General features: G+C 42.5%; 1 protein-coding gene across 11 annotated transcripts in view; it reads left to right on the plus strand.

Annotated features, from left to right (window-relative positions):
- Positions 1-24,071, plus strand: part of CLIP1 (CAP-Gly domain containing linker protein 1) — a 118,284-nt gene that overhangs the window by 14,570 nt on the left and 79,643 nt on the right. For 10 of the 11 annotated variants that reach the window (XM_064578298.1, XM_045887736.3, XM_064578304.1 and 7 more), the window contains exons 2-3: positions 17,509-17,703; positions 21,495-22,066. In XM_064578298.1, coding sequence (XP_064434368.1) covers positions 17,619-17,703; positions 21,495-22,066 — 657 coding nt within the window. In that variant the 5' untranslated portion in view covers positions 17,509-17,618. Of the gene's footprint in view, positions 1-1,766; positions 2,426-17,508; positions 17,704-21,494; positions 22,067-24,071 lie in introns of those variants that run through there. The other variant, XM_064578299.1, reaches the window with a different exon arrangement.

Below are 24,071 nucleotides of genomic sequence, written 5' to 3' on the forward strand. Positions count from 1 at the left end.
AAATTTTTTTAAAGATTGTATTTATTTGACAGAGAGAGAGAAAGCACAAGCTGGGGGAGTGGCAGGCAGAGGGAGAGGGAGAAGCAGGCTCCCCTCCCAGGACCTGGAGGTCATGACCTGAGCCAAAGGCAGATGCTTAACCAACTGAGCCACCTAGGTGCCCCAATCAAATAGATATTTTATTTTTATTATTCTTTTTTTTTAAAAATATTTTATTTATTTATTTGACAGAGAGAGACACAGCGAGAGAGGGAATACAAGCAGGGGGAGTGGGAGAGGGAGAAGCAGGCCTCCCACCGAGCAGGGAGCCGGATGCAGGGCTCGATCCCAGGACCCTGGGATCATGACCTGAGCCAAAGGCAGACGCTTAACGACTGAGCCACCCAGGCGCCCCTCAAATAGATATTTAAAAAATCCTCTTGTTATAAATGCTTTCCCCCCTTTTTTTATCTTAATGATTATTCACAGTTTTAAATTCAGGATTTTACATTTTTCCTTTTCCTCACATATGTGTGTTAAATGAAGTTGGAAAGACGAATGTTGTACACCCAGGGGGATTTGGGGCAACTGGGAACTTTATTACTGATGCCAAGAGGAAGGCCACTTCATTTATATTCTGCCTTAAACATATATTCTAGACCTGTGCCGTCCAGTACAGTAGCCCCTTATGGCTATTGAGCGCTTGAAACGTGGTAAGTCCTAGTTGAGCTGTGCTATAAATATAAAAAGCACACTGGGTTTCAAAGCCCTAGTAGGGAAAAAAAAATGTGATACAGCCTATTAATTTTTTTAAGAGTTTATTTATTTATTTGAGAGAGAGAGAGAGTGAGCACAAGCAGGGGGGAAGGGCAGAGGGAAAGGGAGAAGCAGACTCTCTGCTGAACAGGGTGTCTGATGCAGGACTCGATCCCAGGACCCTGGGATCAGGACCCCAGCCCAAGGCAGATGCCCAACTGACTGAGCCACCCAGGTGCCCCAGCCTATTAATAATTTTAATATTGATTACATTTTGAAGTAATATTTTGGATATATTCGGTTAAGTAAAATGTTAATTCAGCTGTTTTTAGTTTCCTAAACATGCTTACTAGAAAATTCAAAATTACAGATTTGTCTCACATTATATTTTTATCAGACAGGGCTGTTCTAGAAAGTATGCTGGTGTCAACAAAGATAATGATCTAACTTGAGACTTATAGCTCTTACATACCATTCACTAGAGGTAGTAATTGAACAGTTTGCCCATAGCGTCGTTGACCTACTTTTAAAAAGAAGCCCCTGGGTTGGGAAACTCCATATTGCTGTCATCTTCGTCAAAGGCTTAGAGATAGTAAGATAAGAGTTACTTGGTGCTTTAGTTTGAAAATTGCAGTATTGCATCATTTTATGGGTTCTTGTTTTGGTGTTGAGTCAGTTCAGGACTTTTCTGAACTCTTACTGTGTACCAAATACTTTTGGTCCTTTGGATGCAAAGACAAATCTCACCCCTGCCCATGAGGAACTTAGTCATCGTGTGCTATGCAAACAAGACAGGAGTATGATTCATCATTCAGTAATAGAAGACCGCACAGTGGCTAGGGAAGTGCAGAGAAGGAAGAGCTAGGGCAGGGACAGTCATCTGGAAGGACCCCACGAGGAGGGCATGCTCTGCCTACATTCTTTTACAGAATGTCCCAGAAGCCCTTAGGCGGGAGAACGTGCAGTGGGGAGCAGTAAGAGCTTTGCTGTATAAACAGCCCATCCTTGGGAGGCGAGGTGCAACTCTGCACTTCTCATCCCAAGAATGTAAGCTCAGCTTGGCCAGAAAAGGAGATGTGTTCAGTTGGCCCCTGGCAGGCCCATCAGCTTATTGGTTGGGTTTTGGTGGTCTCGGGTGAAGTTGGAATACTTGACCTTCCTTGTTTTACTCAAAAGTTGAAGAAAATATGTAAATGCTCTTCAGTTTTGTCTTTTCCAGTCTTTTCTGTATGTAGATATGAATGTGAATGAAACCAAAAGGGGGAAAAAATCGAATAATTTGCCTTTCTTTAGTGGAAACATGAGTCTGTTTGGAAAGCTACCAGAGTGTTGTGTAAGTGTTTTCGTGGCTGAAGCAGACCGGCTCAGGTTACACTGCGTCTCCCACGTTGGGGGTGGGGGACAGCAAGTGACATAGCATACAACAGACACTTACATAACCATGACTCCAGGGGACGGGATTAAGCTGTGAATGAACCTCCCAAACTCCGGAATATGATACTAGAACATAGCCTTTGAATTTCTCTCTCAAGCTTGACTTGAAAATGAGCTTCAGAAACATCTCTCTCAAACTAGACTTTTCATTACGCTTGGAACTTCTTTAGCTTCTCTTCTTTTATTAAGTTCGTGAACTTTGATCATTGTAGAATTAGAAGGGGGCTCAGAAGTCTCAGAGTGCGGCTGTCTGTAGGTAAGTCACGTAACCTGTTTGGTCCCCCACAGGGCAGAGTTGAGACCTGGGTCTCTAGATGCCCCTCTACCATAGCCTGCAGCCGGCTTCCAGAGGCTCAGTGCCAAACGCCCTCTCCTGGCAGATGAACTTCATTGCAGATTCTCAGATTCTTCACCTCTCCTTTGCCTCCCAACAGAATTTCCAGAGTTGGTAAATAGTAGAGGATTTTTGTTTTGCTCATGGGGGGAAGTGGACCATGAGGGAACCAGGTGAAGGGTGGGGATGTGATTTGCCTGGGAAGATACAATGCTCTGCTGGAGGGTGCCAGGAGATGCTGAGCTTGCTAGGAGCTGATCTTATCAGATGAGCCTTCTCTCTTCACACATGGCAGAGTACTCTTACTTTGGCAAAGTTAGAGCCACAGTGGCTTTTCTTTCACTTTGGATCCTTGCCCTTTCGCTTAGGGAGTTTGGATTTGAAATCCAAAACAGTCAAACCACAAAAGAATGGAGTTGGAAATGGATCTGACTTAGTAACCTCTAGTTAGAACTGAGGATACCAAGGTCTGGGAAGGAGTTAAATGCTAATTCAAGGTCATCCAGCTGGGACAGAATCCAGGTGTTCATTTCCTAGTCTAGCCTTCTTTTCGTACCTTTTTTTTAAGCCTTAACTTTTTTAATAACAGTAAATAAAAACAGCAAAACAAAAATGAGTAAACAAAACCTTAGAGGAGTTATGAAGACCATAATTCCTTTTGTTTGAACATGATTTATACTGTGCTTATTTTTGGGAACTGCTTGTTTTGAGGAATCTCTTGTTTCTGTAAATTGCTTAAGCTTTTTTTAGGTTATGAGGGAGAAGGCGAGGTTTAGATTTTACTAAAATACTTCCTATAATAAAAACTTTACATTATGGAGTATTTCAAACATGCACAGAAGTAGAGAGAATGCTGCCATCACCTAACTGAACAGTTAGTTCTCAATGCATCAGTCTTAGCTCACGTAAGTTTTAGTGTGCTGTATTAGACTTGTATGTTTTTTACACCTGTTTTGCCCTTGCCAGTTAAACATCTTTTTGCCTTTTAAAAAAAAAAGATTTATTTATTTATTTATTTATTTATTTATTTATTTATTTTAGAGAGAGTGCATGCTTGTAGGGGGTAGAGGGAGAGAGAAACCCAAGCTGATTCTATGCTGAGTGGGGAGCCCCACGCTGGGCTTGATCTCAGGACCTGATATCACCACCCTGAGATCATGACCTGAGCAGAAACTAAGAGTTGGACACTCAACTGACTGCACCACCCAGGAAAGTATAGTACTTTTAAGAAAATATAATACTTTTATTTCTTATTCATATAGTTATGCTTTTTGTGGTATGAAGTATTTCCATCTCAAGTACTTAAAAATTTCTTTAGTTGACTTAGTAGAGGAGATTATAAAACTCTAAGCATACTTTTTAATTTTTATTTTATTATTTTTAAAATATTTTATTTATTTGACAGAGACAGAACAAGAGAGGGAACATAAGCAGGGGGAGTGGGAGAAGGAGAAGCAGGCTTCCTGCTAGCAGGGAGCACGATGTGGGAGTCGATCCCAGGACCCCAGGATCATGACCTGAGCCGAAGGCAACCGCTTAACGACTGAGCCACCCAGGAGCCCCATTCTACTGTGTCTTAAAAAATCATTTTTTTTTTCCTGCTCAAGAAATGATATCTGTTCAGGGCGCCTGGGTGGCTCAGTCGTTAAGCGTCTGCCTTCGGCTCAGGTCATGATCTCAGGGTCCTGGGATCGAGCCCTGCATCGGGCTCCCTGCTCAGTGGGAAGCCTGCTTCTCCCTATCCCACTCCCCCTGCTCGTGTTCCCTCTCTCACTGTGTCTCTCTCTGTCAAATAAATAAATAAAATCTTTAAAAAAAAAAAGAAAAAAAATGATATCTGTTCATTAAATCAAATTTAACAAACTCAAGAAAACAGAGATCTAAAAACTACCACTAATCCTATCACCTGGAGATAATTATTAATAATCCTTTGTTACATTTCCTTCCAATTCAAGCATTTTAACTGCTTAGAAATAATAGTAAATTTTAACTAATTCTTATTCTATGCTGGCTTGTGAACTCCAAAACTCCTAAGAGGGGGAAGCTGTAACGGTTACCAATAGTCTGGAAATTTTGCCCTTTCTTAGCAAGAATACACTATTGCAGAGCTGTGGTGAGGCTTTATGCTTTTGGCATTTTCAAAATTAACTTCTGGGTTACACATCTTAATCCTCACTCCTCTTAGTAAATAGAGTAAATATTGGGACTGGCGAAGTTAGATTGTCAAGGCAGAGGTAACATTTTAAGTTTATGATTTGCTTCCTACTCAGTTTTCAGAATTTTTAAATACTGCTTAATTTTTCAGGAGAGAATACTAAAAAAAATTGTTTGAAACTGAGCCAGAATGAAAACTTGCCAGCTTGAAATACATAAAAATATGTTTCTGGTGGTGAGGTGAGGACTTCGGTGGATGTGCTTTTCTCTGCTTACCTGCATTGCTTATTCTGGTCAGCAGTGGAGAAAGATGTGGCTCGTCTTAGATGGGAGACCCTTTGGGAGAAGGTGCATTTCTTGAGTCATCACCTCCAGATTCAGGGATATAGAACCTTCTGGGTTTTGTTGTTGTTGTTTTTAAGTAAGCTCCATGCCCAATGTGAGCCCAAGGCTTAAACTCATGACCCTGAGTTCAAGACCTGAGCTCAGATCAAGTCAGATGCTTAACCGACGGAGCCACCCAGGCATCCCTGGTTTTTCTTTAAAGTGGTGAGGTTGCGTCCTAGAGGCCGACCCACATCAGAATTCTTCTTTGTGATGTCATCATCATGACCTCATAGGCAGGGTTGCTCAAATTGTTTGTGCAACTTTTGGCAGATATGAGCTGAGGCCTGGCCTGATTCTACAGACACCATGAGGTACCAGTTTGTCTCATATTGGTAGATTGCGTTGACTTTCGTGCAACTTCTGTAGATTAAAAAAAAAATACAGACATTAATGTTAGGCTCTCTATATTTTACTGAAGATTGTATAATGGTAAGAAAATCATTGTTTTAAAATATCCTCTGGCAAGAAATTTAAAAAACAGAAAACTAAATAGTAGAGCAGTATTTTACTGTGTGAATGGGTATGTGGTTAATCATTGGCTTTGTTTGCTATGTAATTGGCTATCAATTTTCTTGTTTCCTGCAAATCTAACATTTTTGTTCTTTGAAAGAATATCTTCACCATAAGGGCAGCTAACAGTTTGAAATGATCAGACATGGTTATCAGAATTAGTATAAATTATTTATGACCCAGAGGCCTAAATGCAGATGCATCACAGTTCAGAAGTTATCATTTGTTTTTGAATATATTGCTTTGCTCTTTGTACCTGTTTTAGCTGGAGTTGGAAGAAAAAGTGTTGGTTCACACAAAGGTCCAGAAGTCTAGTCTTTCATGGTTAATACATATAATTTCCTCAAGGATTGTCCTCCCATATTTTTTTAATTTTTATTTTCAAAGATTCTATTTACCCATTTATATGAGAGAGAGAGGAGAGGGAGAAACAGACTCTGTGCTGAGTGCAGAGCCTGACCTGGGCTCGATCCCACAACACTGAGATCATGGCCTAGCTGATATCAAGAGTCGGAGGCCCAACCGACTGAGCCCCGCAGGTGCCCCTATTTTTATTTTTTTAAAGATTTATTTATGAGAGAGAGCATGGTGGGGAGGAGCAGAGGCAGGAGGAGAGGGTCCCAGGCAGACTCTGTGCTGAGCACAGAGCCCAACGTGGAGCTTGACCCCACCACCCCGAGATCATGACCCAAGCCAAAACCAAGAGTTGGACGCTCAGCTGACTGTGCCACCCAGGTGCCCCAAGGATTGTCTTTCTTTAAACAAAAACTTCAAAAACCCTGTGTCCTTATATACTGGGTGCAAGCACTTGATTAATTATCCCCTCCCATCTTTTATTTAAGTAGATATATTGGTCTCTTCTAAATTTGACTCTGTGAGTTTAAGTTGAGAGATTATTAGGTGGCCAAAAAATTTTCTTTTTTGTTTTGTTACTGCTTTTCCCTCACAAAGCATGTCAGTATTAGAGAGATTCAACATCTCATTTTTTGAAGAAGACTCCTCTTTTTAAAATGTTGTCCCAAGTGTTTCCCTCTGTAACAGCCACATGTCCCTATTTTCTTAAACATGTAAGACCTAGAATCTTAAAACATTCACTTTCTCTGAGACTACAAGCCCTTCATGGGTCCACTAGGTGTGTTCCCTTTCAGATGTGTGTCTCTAACTGGGATGTCTTTAAGACAGCTCCTTAGAAATGAGCTGTCCTTGGGCACCTGGGTGGCTCAGTCGGTTAAGCGACTGCCTTCGGCTCAGGTCATGATCCTGGAGTCCCTGCATCGAGTCCCGCATCGGGCTCCCTGCTCGGCAGGGAGCCTGCTTCTCCCTCTGACCCTCCCCCCTCTCGTGTGCTCTCTGTCTCTCTCATTCTCTCTGTCTCAAATAAATAAATAAACTCTTTAAAAAAAAAAAAAAAGAAATGAGCTGTCCTTTACACATAAGTTGTAGAAATTTAAATTTGAATATGCAAATTTGAAGTGAATTTTAGCTACGGGGACTGACTGCTTTAGATCAGTTTTCATGGTTACAAACATTTCTACATTTTGGCATATATTCTTATGCAGGGAGAATAGAAGAGTCTTTGGTTTTTGAATTCCCATTCCCTTTGCAAGATCTCTTTCATGGAAGGGTTATCCAGATGGGGTCTGAATAGCGGATCATAGCAGAGGGCAAGTCATCCGAGAGGCATCTTAAAATGACAGTTTGGTAGTTTGCTGGGGCAGCTGAAATAGTGCTTGCTCATTGTGCTCTGCATAGTGTTAGGTGGCTCTGGCTTCGTTTCCAGCCTTGGGATTCATTACTAGAGTCACGTTTTTATTTTTATTTTTCCTTCCTCCCAGGTCTTGGTAGTAATCCATTGGTTTTTTTCCCTAAAGGCAAAATTTTTTTCTTATCTGGATGTTTTCAATATTCTTTATGAAGCATAGACTGTTTATTAAAAGGAGTAACTGCAGTAAGCTAATGTTCTCTGTTTTGAGAAGGGTGTAGTCTTGAACTGTATCCCCAACCCCTGAAAATCTGTTTAGAACAGAAGGCTGATATCTATGTAATTTCCTGTTAAAATGCTGTGTAGCGAGAGAAGTTTTATCTGAAAGTGGGGTGCTTGAATTCTTAGAAATACTAGCTAAGCGTTTGGGTGCACTGTGTACCAGCATTAGCCGAATCGCTTGAAACCTACCCAGATGCTGGTCTTTGCCAGTATCTACACACTCAACAAATGTGTACCAAATCTTGACTTCCCTGGGGGTAGGACACATTTTTTTGTTGGGTGGAGGAGAATAGTTGTACTTTCTGGAATCCTAACTTGGAGTAAAGCTGACATTCTCAAGAAATGTAAAGCACACTCTTTTTGGGAAATACCAAAGAAGATAGGTCTTCTAAGATTATTTGCTTCCCTGAAATGAATACCTTGCCCTTTTAAAATTTATTTAGGTCGGATCTCAGAGTTAAATCACAAACCAGGATATTAATCTACTTCAAAATTTTTGCTTATTTGAGGCCTGGCTTTTTTTTTGTCTCAAAATAAACTGGTATGTTACACAGGGAAAAACCAAAACCAAAACCAAAACCCCTGTTCCTCTAGTGTTGATGTTTAGCAACAAAGCTTCCTGTCAGGTGAAATGTAAACCTTGTGCTGAGAAGGAAGAGAACTGGAAGGGATTGTGCAGCTGAGCCACTTGCATATCCTGGAGTCCTTCTGTCTGGTATGGAGTTGGTGCTTGGAAGGAGATCTCCCTCCCTGCACATCCCATGAGAATGTACGAGCAAAAGAGTAGCTATTTTTGACTGTTCAGAAGTGAGTTCTAGAGATAAACATTTTACAAATGGTTCTTGGCTTGGGGCGCCTGGGTGGCTCAGTTGGTTAAGCTTCTGACTCTTTTTTTTTTTTAAAGATTTTATTTGGGCGCCTGGGTGGCTCAGATGGTTAAGCGTCTGCCTTTGGCTCAGGTCATGATCCCAGGGTCCTGGGATCGAGTCCCGCATCGGGCTCTCTGCTCCTTGGGAGCCTGCTTCTCCCTCTGCCTCTCTCTCTCTCTGTCTCTCATGAATAAATAAATAAAAATCTTAAAAAAAAAATTTTTTTTAATTTATTTTTTGACAGAGAGAGACACAGTGAGAGAGGGAACACAAGCAGGGGGAGTGGGAGAGGGAGAAGCAGGCTTCCCGCGGAGCAAGGAGCTGACGCGGGGCTCAATCCCAGGACCCTGGGATCATGACCTGAGCCGAAGGCAGACGCTTAACCATCTGAGCCACCCAGGCGCCCCCCTTTATTTCATTTTAAAAGAATTTAACCTTTAAGCAGCACATGTGGCTAGTGACTACCGTACTGGATAGTGCAGACCTAGAATATTTAGCTTTTAGTATGACTTACAGACTGGTGTGAGCAGTTGATGGTAAGATACTATAAAAATCTTAAAAATAAAAGTTATTTTACCAGCAAAAAATGAGTTTATTTGGGAATAGCAGATAATTGCAATTCAGGACAAGCAAGCCATAGCAAAAAGCATAGGCTAGTCTAACCAAGGAGAAGCACATTACTTTATGGAGAAAGAAATTGGGAAGAGTGGTTTTTGAGGAAAATCCATTGGAGAAAAGCAAGAGTTCAGGGTCATGACTGTTTCTCATTTGCTGAGTGGGGTAGTCGATCTCTTGGAGGAGATGCAGTGTATATCTTCTGTAATTGATGATTCTTCTCTGCTGACAGTTCTTGTGGCGTCTGTCCTTGACGATTCTTGACTGGTACTGCTTGAGAGCTCCCCCTTCTGGCCTCCTGACTCTGGGTTAGTGAGGTTTCCCTTGTAAATGTTCACGTTATCAAGGCAGAGTAGGTGGAGGAACATCTGGTCTCTGCCACCCCACGTGCAGAGTAGTAGAGAAGGCCGGAATTTGTCATTTGTGTTTGGTGGTATCTAGTCTTTATAGCCTCTCCAAATTTATCCTTGCTAAGGTGTTATCTGAAGAATTTGAGGTGAGAACCTTCCTTTGTATTTCCATTTTGATCACTGACTTCAGATGCTCGTGGCTTCTCTTCCCTGAAATTTAAGACCTGCCCTGGCAGCCCCTGTCTGTTACTTGGACCCACGGTTGGAGTGGGTGAAGACTTGGCATGCCACTAGAAAAAGCCTGCCAACCCTTGGTTTAAATCTTTGCTTGACAGTGGTAGCCAGGTTAAGATAACTGAGATGAACAACTGACATAAATTCAGGCTTTAACAGGAAACTCTAGCCATCTTTCATTTCCTACCACTAGAATCTGGAGGCTTTTCACTTGAGGTGAAAGGCAAGTAAAAGCTGATCATAGTAAATTTCTTAGATTGAACTCTAAGGCTCTTGTCTAACTTGATTTCTTGCAAGAATCTTCTGACGTTTGTCAAACCAGGCTTCTCATTGTCTTACATGCTTTATACCTTTCCTCCTCCGCCTTTTCTGGAGTCTTACCTGTCTGCCTTTTTAAAAATCCTGACTGCCAACACCCGCACAACAGTGTTACTTTCCTTTGAGCACCTGCAGAAAGCTTGCCTTGCCATGGAGCCTTTTCTTTCTGCCTTAATCCGCTCTACCCTTCCATCTTCTGAAAACACTTCCAGGATCATCACATGGTTTGGTATTTCTCATAAATTATATTGTATTCTTAGTTATTTTCATATATATGTGGGTCTTTTCTTCCCAACTACATTATAAATTCCTTGAGCTTACGCCTAGGACGTGTATTTTTCTGTCACCTATAGCAAGCACCAGGTACAACTTTTTAAAGTTTGTTTATTTAATCTCCACTCTGACTGTGGGGCTGGAACTCACCACCCTGAGATCAAGATTCGTGTGCTCTTCCAACTGAGCCAGTCAGGTGCCCCCTGACAAGTATAACTTTTTAAAAATACTGATACAGGGCACCTGGGTGGCTCAGTTGGTTAAGCGACTGCCTTCGGCTTAGGTCATGATCCTGGAGTCCTGGTATCGAGTCCTGCATCGGGCTCCCTGCTCAGCAGGGAGTCTGCTTCTCCCTCTGACCCTCCCCCCTCTCATGCTCTCTCTATCTCATTCTCTCTCTCAAATAAATAAATAAAATCTTTAAAAAAATAAAATAAAATACTGATACACCCGGCCTGGTTTGTAGAGTCATTTAAACAATTGAGGCTATTTTCCTCGTTCATTTTATTTAATGAGGATTGTTGATAAAGTACTGTGGGGACCATAACAACGACTAAAAGGCGCTTACAGCCTGGTGGATCGCATGGGCTACACACACAGCTCAGTGGGCTAGGTGCCAGGAAGAGGCCCAGACTCTGCTGTGGGAAATTGCAGGATGGGCACAATTTCACTGGTGAGCACTGGAAAAGGCTTTGTGGGGCAGATGAATGCCTGAGTTTGCCCTTGAGTAAAGGTTTCAGCAGATGGTGATCACTAGACTTGGAAAGGGCATCAAGGCTGAGCGAACTGCCTGAAACGACAGCGGTGGGGACTGAAGTGCTGGGGGCCTCTGTGTGTCGTGGTATATGAGGAATCGGACACCTGGCTGGTTCACGTGCGTGTAATTGAGAAAATGAACCTCAGGGGACTTTTCTTACCAGCTGTTCAGCAGTGAGTGGTTCTCAGACGGGCTTAAAATCTGGGCCCACCCTCAGGGTTAGTTTCAGTAAGTCTGGGCAGGGGCCCCGAAAACTGAGGTTCCCAGGTGATGTTGATACTGCTGCACATTTTGAGAACCACTGATTTAGAATACAGTCCATCTGATAACCGCCTTAGAGAAATGCCTGGCTTACATACAGAAATACCCCGAGGTTGGTGTATAATTGTGTTCTTGTTTGCTTTATGTACATACTTTTCGTCTTCCCGCACATTGTAAGTTCACTTGTATCTACAAACTCAGCCCCTGGCACAGTTAGTAAATGCTCTGTTTGCTAACTTGGCATCCTCATCTGTAAGTATCTGAAGCAGAAGTGCATGCTTCTGGAAGCCCTTAGGGAATGGGGGTTTTCAACCTTTGCAACTCTAAATGTAAAGCATAAATGAATATAGCAGCAGTTCTCGTACTTTTTTCCGCAGGACCCTTTTACCTTCTTAAAAATTGAGCTTTTCTTTATTTAGGTTTTATCCATTGATGTTTACCATATTAGAAATTAAAGCTGAAAATATCAGTTCATCAGAAATTATGATAAACCCATTACACATTACATAAATTTTTAATGAATAACTGTTTCTCTAAAATAAAAACTTTAACGAGAAGGTGACATTGTTTTTACATTTTTGCAAATCTGTCTCTAATAGAAGACAGGGCTTCTGCTTTGGATCTGTAGTGAGAGGTTGTTTCCGTTGATGTGCATGAAGAAAATTGGCCTCACATAGATGACGAAGAGAGTAAAAAAGTATTTTAAGAGCATTTTTAGATAATTATGGATTTTCTTCTTTGATACTACTCCCAAAATTTGATAGGTTGAAGTTTCATAAAAGTGGCATCTGAAACTGTATGAATGAACTTTTATTGTTACGTAAAAATCCACTGGTCTGCTTTGTGCTTTGATGTTTTTGTAACATTATGCATTGTAGGTTGAAAAATACTGATTCACGGAGAGGCACATTTCCATATACTGACACATTTCATTATATGATATACAAAAATTACATTTGTTAATACAGTTGATCTCATCAGAAAAGTCTTCAGTATCGGGAAGCTGTCAAGCTCACAGTGGAGGATAGGTTTTCCAAAATTCGAAGTTTCCCTTGAATGCTTAAAATCTCTCGTCAACAAAGAGTTGTTCGCCTTGAAGTGACCGGGTCACATAGTTCATTTTCAAGAAAATGTCTGCCAGATACCCATGCCTCAGTAACCGTAGCTTACCAGTCATTTTCTCAAGTAACATTGACATTCTATGAAAAAAGTGGCTAATTGAGCCTGCACCTCCTTTGCTCACGTTTTTCTTTGAGACGCGGTGCAGTGGTGCACGGCAGGCGTGCTTCATGTGCGCCTCCAAAAAGGTACGTACTTGGGGCGCCTGGGTGGCTCAGTCGGTTAAGCGCCCAACTCTGTTTTGGCTCAGGCTCAGGGTTGTGAGATCGAGCCCCACGTTGGACTCTGCGCTCAGTGTGGAATCTGCTTCAGATTCTCTTCCCCTCTCCCTCCCATTCAGTATCTCTCTCTGTCAAATAAATAAATACAATCTTAAAAAAAAAAAGGGCACATATTTAAGGGTTGAAATGTAATAGAATGATTCGTTTTTCTGCTCTACCAAGTGCTTCACGTTGTTAAGTGAAAGTGGCTTCTCCTGCTCCTCAAGTACATGTGGCAGATCATACAAGCGAAGACCGTGCCGTGTGTTCTCATGGCCCTGACTCAGTGCCTGCCGTCCGTGCCCACCTAGTGCTTTTGCACCATCAGTGGAAACATCAACAAGGTGGAAAAGGCAAAAAATGCCTTAGTAATACTGTGCAGATAGTTCTGTTTCCCTGAAAGGGTCTCAGGGGTGCCCTAGGAGTGCATGGACCTCACTCTGAGAACCACGGAATTGCAGGACTGAGAGTCAGAGTTGGCAGAATGGCATAGTGCTGTCACTCCTACCTTGATGAGCTTACCCTCCACTCTGGAAGTTCAGAAACTCATTTTTTAAAAATCCGTTTACTCAGAGGTGGGACTCTTGAATCATAAAAAATTTAGAGATAATGGTTTATAAAATATAACTTTGTGTATTTATAGTGAGAGAAATACCAAAAGACACCATTCCCTTAGGTCACTGTTGGAGACCCAAACCTTAATCTGAGCGTGGAATTTTGGAGCTTTGTTTCAAATATCCTTAAGGCCGATTTTCATGCAATTTTTGCAGTCTTTACAACTCCTTCTCCATAGACTACCCTTGTTTTTTTACCAGAACCTTTTTCCAGTGTCCATAAATTAGACATTTTCTTTTTAACTCCCTTTTTCTGGACTTCTTTTTAGTTTGGCAATACATGATCACCTTTCTTCATTTTGGTGTATTTTCACTTTTTAAATGTTAAATTATATGTATGAAATCAGTATGGGTGTGTGTCTACATATACAATGCAAAAGGAGAGGGAGAGAGAGAATCCCAACCAGGCTGCACACTCCACGAGGAGCCCAGTGCAGGGCTCAGTCTCATGACGCTGAGGTCATGACCTGAGCTGAAATCAAGAGTGAGACGCTTTGGTGCCTGGGTGGCTCAGTTGGTTAAGCAACTGCCTTTGGCTCAGGTCATGATCTTGGAGTCCCAGGATCGAGTCCTGCATCGGGCTCCCTGCTCAGCAGGGAGTCTGCTTCTCCCTCTGACCCTCCACCCTCTCATGGTCTCTATCATTCTCTCTCTCTCTCAATAAATAAATAAAAATCTTTAAAAAAAAAAAAAAAAGTCAAACGCTTAACCAACTGAGCCACCCAGGCGCCCCAAAGTGCTACCACTTCTTTGAGTGACCTTGAGAAAGCTATTTAACTGCTCAGACCTTCATTCTCTTTGACCATGAATGGCCTAATGGTAATTGTTCACCTACCTTCACAGTTATTTTGAGATGCAGATGAGACAGTTTTATCTTTGTGCTTTGGGCACTCTTGGTGCCTTACACATGTAGGTCATTTTAGTAAGATGAGTCCTAATGTTTTTAATTGTGCTGTGTGGCCCCTCCTAAGTTTGAAGGTTAGGTTTAGTGGGAAGAACTTGGACTCTGGAATCAGGCCTGCCGTTCATGTCTGTGCTGCTTAGCCAAGTGACCTCAGGCAGTAGGTCATTAACAAATGAGGACATACATCTGTTAATTTCTGAGGTGTTAATTCATTAAGAAAGGATAATAGTAGCTGATCCACAGAACTGTAAACCTCAAATGGGGCAATAAGATGCATAAAAACTATTTCTAGATTATAATCTGTATATTGTGGTCCTTACATGTTGGGAGGAGAGAGGAGATGGGTGGTTTGTCTTATTTTAGGTTCAAAACTCTTGAGCTTTTCAGTAAGCACAAACGTCAGAAGTTCAACTACACTCAGCATATTAGTGAGGCAAGAATGTCTTTTTTCCCCCCCCTTTTGCATGTTTTGGAATTGATTCGTTTTAAGGTGACATTCACTGACCTTGAAAGATTATGCAGAGATGTTGCTTCTTGGTCATTACAGTTTGTGGGTACCACGACCAAGACTTTGATCTTTTGTTTTTCAGAGAATTGATTTTTTAAATCAAGCCTGACATGCCATTCATTAATAATACATGAAGAAGAAACTTGAATTGGAAGATGTAAAAACCCAGCATTGCTGGTGTTGCTCCTAATTCCTTTATTGATACAGACTAGACTTTTCTCCTTTGTTATATCTTGGTCACAGTTCCCTGCTTTGGGATTCAAATGACTCAGATGGACCAAGAGGCAGAGGCATTCACTTTAGACCACAAAGTCCTAGACTTTGGGTTTATTGCTATTCTTAGGTTCCTAATAACACATGCTCTGTTCCTTTAGGCTGAAGCTTTTAGATGGTCAGATTTTTGTGAGCTCAGGGTGTTGAGCTGCAAAATTTGAAATCGGCTGAGGCTTCCAAGTTGCTGATTGTGGTGGTTTTCAAAATCTCTCTTTAGGGAGGAGTGCTTGACCAGAGCCCAAGAACTCACTGTTCTGCCTGAGTGGAAGTATTTTAAGGAGCACGTCATCCTCTTTTCTTACCTTCATAATAGCTTCCCCAGGACCATTGTGCTGTCTGTCTGTCTGTTCTGTTCTTATCAATCTGACCCTTTCACCTTACGATATTGGGCCAGGGTGAAGAGTAGGCACAGTATAACAAGGCCCCACGGCAGCTTCTGCCCTTCGCCTGTCCCCACCTTTCTCAAATTCTCTGGACATGTAAATAGTCTTTCTCAGCTGAGGTTAGAGGGGACTCAGCTGTTCGCTTCCATCTAAGGCAGTAGCAAGAGCCAGTAAATCTGCTTGTAACTTACAGGCTGTCTATGGTAAGGGTCTGATAGTGAAGCAAGTGTCTTCAAACCTGACCCTGAATCAACCACCTGTCCTAGCACACAGACTCCCACACCCACTGCCACCATCTGGCAGGGATGGTCATGGTGGAGAGAGAAAGGAGCCTGGGAATGTTGTATTAATAGTCGGGGTTGGCAGTCACTGCCTTCCAGGACACAGTATTTCTTTCTCTGTTAATCACTCTTCTCAAAACCACATAATGTACCTTTGACATTTTTAAACACACCTTGTACCATTTTGGACCCTTTTAAGAACCATGGGGAATCTGCAAATGGAGCCTAATGCGGCAACTGTCTTCGTATGATTTCTGTTCATTCTGATTATCTTTGAACAGAACTGATGTGGCTGTGTTAGTCCTTGGGCCACCTTAACAAATGATCACAAACTGGAGGGCTTAAAACAACAGAATGTGTTCTCTCAGTTCAGAGGCCAGAAGTCAAAAAGCAGTGTGTCGGCAGGGTTGGTTCCTTACCCGAGGCCCTGAAGGCGCATTCATCTCATGCTTGTCCCCGAGCTTTTGGTGGCTGTCGGCCATCCTTGGCTCTTGGACGCATCACTGCAGTCTCTGCCTGCATCTTCTTGCGCCTTCTTGGTGAGTTCTCTTCCCCTAGTAATAGACTCTTGTCATTGGATTTAAGGCCCACCCAGGTAATCCAGGATGGTCTCATCTCAAGATCCCTAACTGAATTACATCTGCAAAGACTGTTTTTCCAAATAAGGTCACATTCACAGGTTCTGGATGGATGTATCTTTGTTGGGGGTGGGGCAGTGGGCACCATTCAACCCGCTTCTGGGACCATAGCAGTCTCCTCTGTCATCCCTGGCGAGATTTTTTGCTAATGCTTGTCATTGCTTGTAGGAGAGATAGGACGGCAGAGTAACATCGTGCATCATTATCCAAGCTCTGCTAGCAGAGAAAAGTGCAAAAACATAATCATTTGACAGAGAGTCAATAAATAGCCTTTTTCTCTTTGATTGAACTATTCTGTTTTTAAGTGTAAAATCTGGAAATCTTTCCCCATATTCCAGAATCCCAAAGCATTTCTCCTCCTCTTTTCTTTTTTTTTTTTTTTTTTAAAGATTTTATTTATTTATTTGACAGAGAGATAGAGAGCACAAGTAGGCAGAGTGGCAGGCAGAAGGAGAGGGAGAAGCAGTCTCTCCGCCAAGCAGGGAGCCGGACGTGGGGCTCGATCCCAGGACCCCAGGATCATGACCTGAGCCGAAGGCAGCCACTTAACTGACTGAGCCACCCAGGCGCCCCCTCTTTTCTTTTTTAATTTTTAATTTTAAAAATTAGCTTCAGAGGTAGAATTTAGTGATTCATCAGTTGCAAATAACACTCAGTGTTCATTAAGAGAATAAGACAAAATCCTGTTTTGCCTGAGCCCCAAAGTTGTAGATTCATACCTGGTCTTGAGTAAATCAGAAGTATATTGTGTTTCTATAGACAGAACAAAAAAATTTTTTTCCTTGGCACTTCCCAGATACAGCTTTTTCTTACAGAGTTTGAACCTTGCTCTAGTCTCACGGTATATGTGAGTATATGGTTTTATATTGAGCATTGCATAATTCTGTGAACTTAAAAAAGTACATGGTTAATACAGGCTTGTGGTCATAGAACTTCAGCAATATAGAAATGAATGAAATAAAAACTGAAAGCTCCTTTCTTCTCCCACCATTAAGTTTGGGGCACATTTTTAGGAACCCCCTTATGTGGACTGTGTGGATTTTAGGCACTATACCGAGCTGGTAATATTAGGTAAAGAGAAGTGAATGTATTGCTAGGCTCAACTGCTTGTTTTTAGGTTTAATAAATTGCTTCTAAATCCATCTCAGCAGCATCTTCCTATTTTTATCTAGTTTCCTAGGTTCAGTGTGGAGACAGTTTGTCATCATGTATGAGGAAAAGTTTAGCTTGTGAAAGCTTCTTTAATAATAGGTGTTATTTCTACTTTCTTCCTCCCATAGATTCTAAATTCTGTTTATATTTTTCTCTTGCAGATTTAACCCAGAGACTGACTTCACCATAGAAACACCCACAGTTGTATCAATGGTTGGGGCAAGATAGTGGCAACAGGCAAAGGAAAAACAGCTCTGACATACTAAGGACAATGAGTATGCTAAAACCAAGTGGGCTTAAGGCCCCTACCAAGATCCTAAAGCCTGGAAGCACAGCCTTGAAGACACCTGCTGCTGGTAAGGCTTTATGATTTATATCTAAATTAGAATCCTATTTGAAAACTTTAAAAAGACAGCCTTAAACAACTTCATATTTTTGAATATATTTGAAGAAGCTTTAATTAAAAGAAATGGAATTTTAGGGGCACCTGGATAGCACAGTTGATTAGGTATTCGACTCTTGGTTTCGGCTCAGGTCATGATCTCAGGGTCCTGAGATCCAGGCCCTTGTAGGGCTGTGTGCTCAGTGGGGAGTCTGCTTGTCCCTCTCCCTCTGCCCCTCCCCCTGCTCACTCTCTCTTGCTCTCTCTCTCTTTAAATAAATAAATCTTTTTTAAAAATACAGAATTTTATACCTAAAAATATTTTTCTAAGATTTATTTATTTAAGGGGGTTGGGGGGAGGGGCATAGGGGGAGAGAGAATCCTGCGGCAGACTCCCCACTGAGTGCGGACCCCCAACACAGGGCTTGATCCTAGGACCCTGAGATCATGACCTGAGCCAAAATCAAGAGTTGGCTGCTCAACTGACTGAGCCACCCAGGCACCCGCTATGTCTAAAAATCTTAATGAAGAGCTCTTAATTTAGTGCAAGGTGCTGAAATAGTTGTCAAGTAACTTCAGTATTTAATCCTTACAATGTTAAGATATTTTTTCTCTCTCTGTCTTCCTAACTCATTTGGACCTTTTTCTTTGGGGTTTAGGACTGTGTAGAGAAAACAAAGACGAGTCTGGCTTAAAAGATTTGATGACACTAAGTGATCGGAAGTTGGCCACTGGTTTCAAGGGAGCAGGGAGTACGATGGCTCGAGTCTAGCTCATGCAGGAAACCGTCCTCACTTCATTGATGAACCCATGGCCTTGATGATCTTCAGCAGCCTCTTCCCCTCTGCTTTCTGTCTCCTCCTCCACTGTTCCAGTTTACAGCCCAGAATGACCACTTAACGGTCTTAAATAAGAGACTCAGGAGAGGGCATCTGATTCTTGCTTTTCTGGTCTTTTCATGTGGTTTATATGCTATTAGATAGGTTATCAGCCATTCCAGACAGTCAGGTGTCCACCACAAAATGTTAAATCCAACATTGTTTCTTCAGATTTTTCCATAAAACCTCATTGATCTTCTACGACGGCAGGGATCTTTGTCATTTTTTTTTCACTGCCCAAATTTACCTACATACCTAGAACATTGCCTGGATCATAACAGGAGCTCATTAAACATTTGTTGATTGAATGAAGATCCCAAATTATTTACATTTTGTGTATCATGATAAAACCGGGGTCTTATCAGGGAGACCATAAAACATCTTAGAGGAGAGGAAAGCTTTACTGAGATGTCTCCTATTCTCCTTCCCTTCAAAATCCTTCCTCTCTTTCGGACCCCTTCAAATGTCACCCCTTCCTTGCACCCTCCCATGGTCATACTCACGCCCCGCATTTTAGAATTGTCTTTTTCACTTTTAGCATTTTTTATGCACACCCCTTAGCATGTAAAGTCCTTGAGTGCAGGGGATCATGAGAAATTCGACTTGGTTTCCTCAACAGTACTTGCCATACATTACATGTTGTTGTTTTTTTTTAAGAGTAAAGCAGCTTTTAAACACTAAAACTTAGATGCTTAAAAGGAAATTGTTGCCCATTTGAGCACTTTTATGAAGATTGTTTTTCGGAAACTCATGCTTGCAGCACCCTGTCAGGAAGAATTGCTCATGTACAAAGCTGGAATAGATTCTAAAAAACTGACTGGGCTGGTCTGTCTTTGGCAGATTATTATGTTTGATTTGAGAGCATTTATTGTCTTCTAAAAAACAACAAACAAAACAAAAAAACCCTCCACAAATCGAAACACCAGTCTCTCCTTCTAGGTAGGGTAAGGGGATGTTCAACACGCCTTGTAGGCTGGCCAGACCACTCTGTTTCCCTGTCTACCGTGGTTCATGCTTTCTGTTGATCAGGCCTCAGGCCAGATGTTACCTCCTCCAGGAGGCCTTCCCTGACTGCTCTGTCTCCTCCACAGCACTTACATCACCTGAAATTACCTGATGTGTCTCTTGACTGTCTGTGTCCACACCTCTAGGCTCTGGGCTCTAAAAGGGCATGGACTATGCTGTCTTGCTTTGTCCACTAGTGAGAACAATGCCTGGGACTAGTGCCAGAGTGGTAGAAACTCATAGAAAGGGGGAGCATGAATCAATACATTATTTCATTTAATAAAACTCTTAAGGTAGATAGTACTTTCCCCTTACAGATGGAGAAATTGAACTCAGAGAGGTTAGGTAACATCTAAGATAACAATATGCCTAATAAGGGGATCCCTGGGTGGCTCAGTCAGTTAAGTGTCTGCCTTTGGCTCAGGTCATGATCCCAGCATCCTGGGATCGAGCCCCACATTGGGCTCCCTGCTCAGCGGGAAGCCTGCTTCTCCCTCTCCCACTCCTCCTGCTTGTGTTCCTTCTCTAGCTGTCTCCCTCTCTGTCAAATAAATAAATAAAATCTTTAAAACAAAACAATATGCCTAATAAATGGTAGAGTGCTTAAGAATGTGGGCTCTTGGGGCGCCTGGGTGGCTCAGTCGGTTAAGCGGCTGCCTTCGGCTCAGGTCATGATCCCAGGGTCCTGGGATCGAGCCCCACGTCGGGCTCCCTGCTCAGCGGGGAGTCTGCTTCTCCCTCTCCTTCTGCCTGCCTCTCTGCCTACTTGTACTATCTCTCTGTCAAATAAATAAATAAAATCTTAAAAAAAAAAAAAAAGAATATGGGCTCTTTGCCAGCTCTACCAAATATTTAATAAATGCTGGTTGAATGCTTGAGTTTCTGGTGTAAATAGCACATTTCTGGCAAAATATAATTTCTGCTTTACCGCAAGGTAGAGATTGCGTAAAGTTGTCTTGCCCTAGCAGGGAGTTGGGCCAGGTGCTATCTTTTTCCCCTTGTTGCAGTTTTTATCACCAAAGGAATAGGGTTGATTTGGTGGTCTTGGAGTGAGATGGCAGGTCTGTAGCACTGAGTCTCCTCCTCCTCCAAGCCTGATTGTGAATCTCTGGTTCCAAGGTCCTGGACTTGTCAGCCTTCCCTGACTACTCCCATGTGGGAATAGAGCCCGTCTCCGGGGATCCGAAAGGTGTTTGCTCATGATGTGCACAGTGGGGGGTGGAGGAAAGAATGAAATCAGACCTGTGTTATGAACTCTGGGAAAGGGACTTTTTTCCCCCTTGCTTTGACTTTTTCCAGTCTTAATTGCCAATAAGGATTAAATCCTCCTGGCTCACTGAGTTTCGACAGCATTGGAAATGGTAGTCATGGGCTGAGTCCTTTTTTTTTTTTTTTTTTTTATAAGATTTTATTTATTTATTTGACAGAGAGAGAGGTAGCTAGAGCAGGAACCCAAGCAGGGGGAGTGGGAGAGGAAGAAGCAGGCTTCCTGCCGAGCAGGGAGCCCGATGTCGGACTCGATCCCAGGACGCTGGGATCATGACCTGAGCCGAAGGCAGACGCTCAATGACTGAGCCACCCTGGTGCCCCCCCCCTTTTTTTTTAAGTTTTATTGATTTAAGTGATCTCTACACCCAACATGGGGCTTGAACTCATGACCCTGAGATCAAGAATCGTGTGCTCTTCTGACTGAGCCAGCCAGGTGCCCTGATGGGTCAAGTACTAAAAAGGGCTGACAGAAAGACAGATGGACAGAATACCTTAAAAGAGCTGCGACTGCTTCTGTTGCTTCGGGCTTTCTCCGGTTTATTTTCTTTTAAGTTAGGAGTTGTCGGCTTGAATATGAAATTGAGTCTTTTCTGGTCCTTTCTTCTGTTTGCAGTTGTAGCTCCAGTAGAAAGAACAACATCCAGTGAGAAAGCATCAAACACGCCATCCTCTGAGGCACAAGAGGAATTTGTGGATGACTTTCGAGTCGGGGAGAGAGTTTGGGTGAATGGGAATAAGCCTGGATTCATCCAGTTTCTGGGAGAAACCCAGTTTGCACCAGGCCAGTGGGCTGGGATTGTTTTAGATGAACCCATAGGCAAGAACGATGGTTCGGTGGCAGGAGTTCGGTATTTCCAGTGTGAGCCTCTAAAGGGCATATTCACGCGCCCTTCGAAGTTGACAAGGAAGGTGCAGGTGGAAGATGAAGCTAACGGCCTGCAGACAACGCCTGCTTCGAGAGCGACTTCGCCTCTGTCCACCTCCACAGCCAGCATGATGACCCCCTCCCTAGCAGCCCCTTCAAATATTCCCCATAAATCATCCCAGCCAACAGCAAAGGAACCTTCAGCTACGTCTCAGATCAGCAACCTTACAAAAACTGCCAGTGAATCTATCTCCAACCTCTCAGAGGCCGGTTCCATCAAGAAAGGAGAAAGAGAGCTCAAAATTGGAGACAGAGTATTGGTGAGTCCAGAAACCTTTGGAGGTCATTGTGTTGAACTGATGAATGGTTGAAATGCACACTACCGGCTTGGTCTGTTCTAGAGGGATCACTCATTTATAGAGAAATTAGTCCGCTTTTCTAGCGTTCGGTTTATGTGTGACCATGGAACAAATTAGAAACTGGCTATGTCTTTTGAGCATAGTATGAGCATAAGTTTGCAATGATTGGTTCTGATTCTGTCTACCAGTTTAGCCTAAGGAATATTGAGTTTATTACTCATAACTGTTACTTGACAAAACGAGCTCAGAAGTGGACTTGGATGTGTTTATAAAAGTTTTTTCCCCCCTGGTTTGTAATTTTTGTTGTACAGATGGTGTGTGGGAATATATAAGATTCTGCTTCCTTAGGTATCTTGAAAAACTCAGATATCATAGGATGTTATTTCAGAATTTCTGTGCCTTTGAAATGATCTCCAGTTTATTTTCCTTTAAGGTTAGGAGTTGTCTGCTTGAGATCTAGGAAGAGGAAGGAAGTGTATAGTAGTTTCTATTTACTAAGAAGCACGAAACAGAACGTATAAGATCTATGCTGTACATTCTAGAACCCTTGAATTTACATTCGTGATTTTGTTCTTTGTTTTATTTTTTTTTAAAGATTATTTGAGAGAGAGAAAGAGAGCACAAGAAGAGGGGAGGAGCAGAGGGAGAAGCAGGCTCCCCACTGAGCAAGGAGCTGATGTGGGGCTCAATCCTAGGACCCTGGGATCATGACCTGAGCTGAAGGCAGACGCTTAACCAACTGAGCCACCCAGGCGCCCCAGTTTGTTTTTTGTTTTAAACAAGAGGCCAGTGTTGCAGAACTAAAAACACAAGCTGAGCCCCAGCTCTGCCTTTGTGACCTCAGCAAGTTCTTTAACTTCCGAGCTTCCTCATCTGTAAGAATGAGACGAGAATAGTACTAACCCCCCAGCATCATTGAAAGGATTACATTAGATAATGCATATAAAATTCTTAGCAGTGCCTGGGATACAGCAAACACTCAAGCAGTGGTAGCTCTTTCTCTCCCTGATGAAAGGTTGAAGCTTTACTATTTCACTCTTCTCACACTTCAGTCAGTTCAGTGTAGGGCCTGAAGTTAGTCGGCAGTCTCTGACCCGGTGCCTTTCCTTGTATCTGTTCAGCAGCTGTAAAGTTCCGCCAGGCCTGGCAGCTTCCAGGAATGCCTCGGGAGGACAAGAAGAGCTGTTAGCGTACCATGTGTCTCATGGAACGTTTCCACAGTGCTCTGGAGCAGCCCTGGGGAGCTGAGGAGGAGACGGAGGCTTGGAGGGGTGGGGTCACTAGTCCAATGGCTCCCAACCAAAAGAGGGGTGGACCTGTAATTTAAATTGTGGTCTTTCTACTCCAGTGCCTATTGTGGAGAGCTGATGATTGATAGTATAATTGTAAAATTGGAAGTGTTTTTTGTGACTTTGTTGTCTTACGGATAAGGAAGCTTAAGCCCAGAGAAATGAAGTGACTGCCTAATCATGTAGTGAGTTCTCAGCAGATTTTAGAGTTATAACCCAGGACTTCTGCCTCCCAGGCCCATAGCGCCTCCATGAATCGAGGAGGCCTCACATATCTGTGGGGGCCCACTAACACCTCTTACCTTCAGGGGGTTCCGTCTGGATCCCTTAGTTTCAAGGTCAGCTACAATCATCATGAATTTCAAAGGTTGTTGCATCAGAACTTAAAGCATTTTTAAAGTAGCATTTCTGTGTGATGGAGCTCAACGTGTATCTTGTTTGTTTAGCTGATGTTCACTTGCTGTACCAGTTTTGAATTTGGTACAGCTGCTCTTTTGTGGCAACAAAGGCTTTTTGATGCCCCCCCCCTTTTAAGGATCTTTTTAAGTAATCTGTACGCTGATCATGGGACTTGAACTTACTGCCCCGAGATCGCGTCGTGTTGCTTACTTTTTTTTTCTTCTTTGCTGTATAGATATTGCTGCCATGAATGCCTCTAAAATTTTTTCTGTGTATAT

This window comes from Mirounga angustirostris, unplaced genomic scaffold (genome assembly GCF_029215605.1).
Source record: "Mirounga angustirostris isolate CCGP_5_RB_7025 unplaced genomic scaffold, mMirAng1.0.hap1 SCAF_14, whole genome shotgun sequence".
In the NCBI taxonomy this organism is placed as follows: Eukaryota; Metazoa; Chordata; class Mammalia; order Carnivora; family Phocidae; genus Mirounga; species Mirounga angustirostris.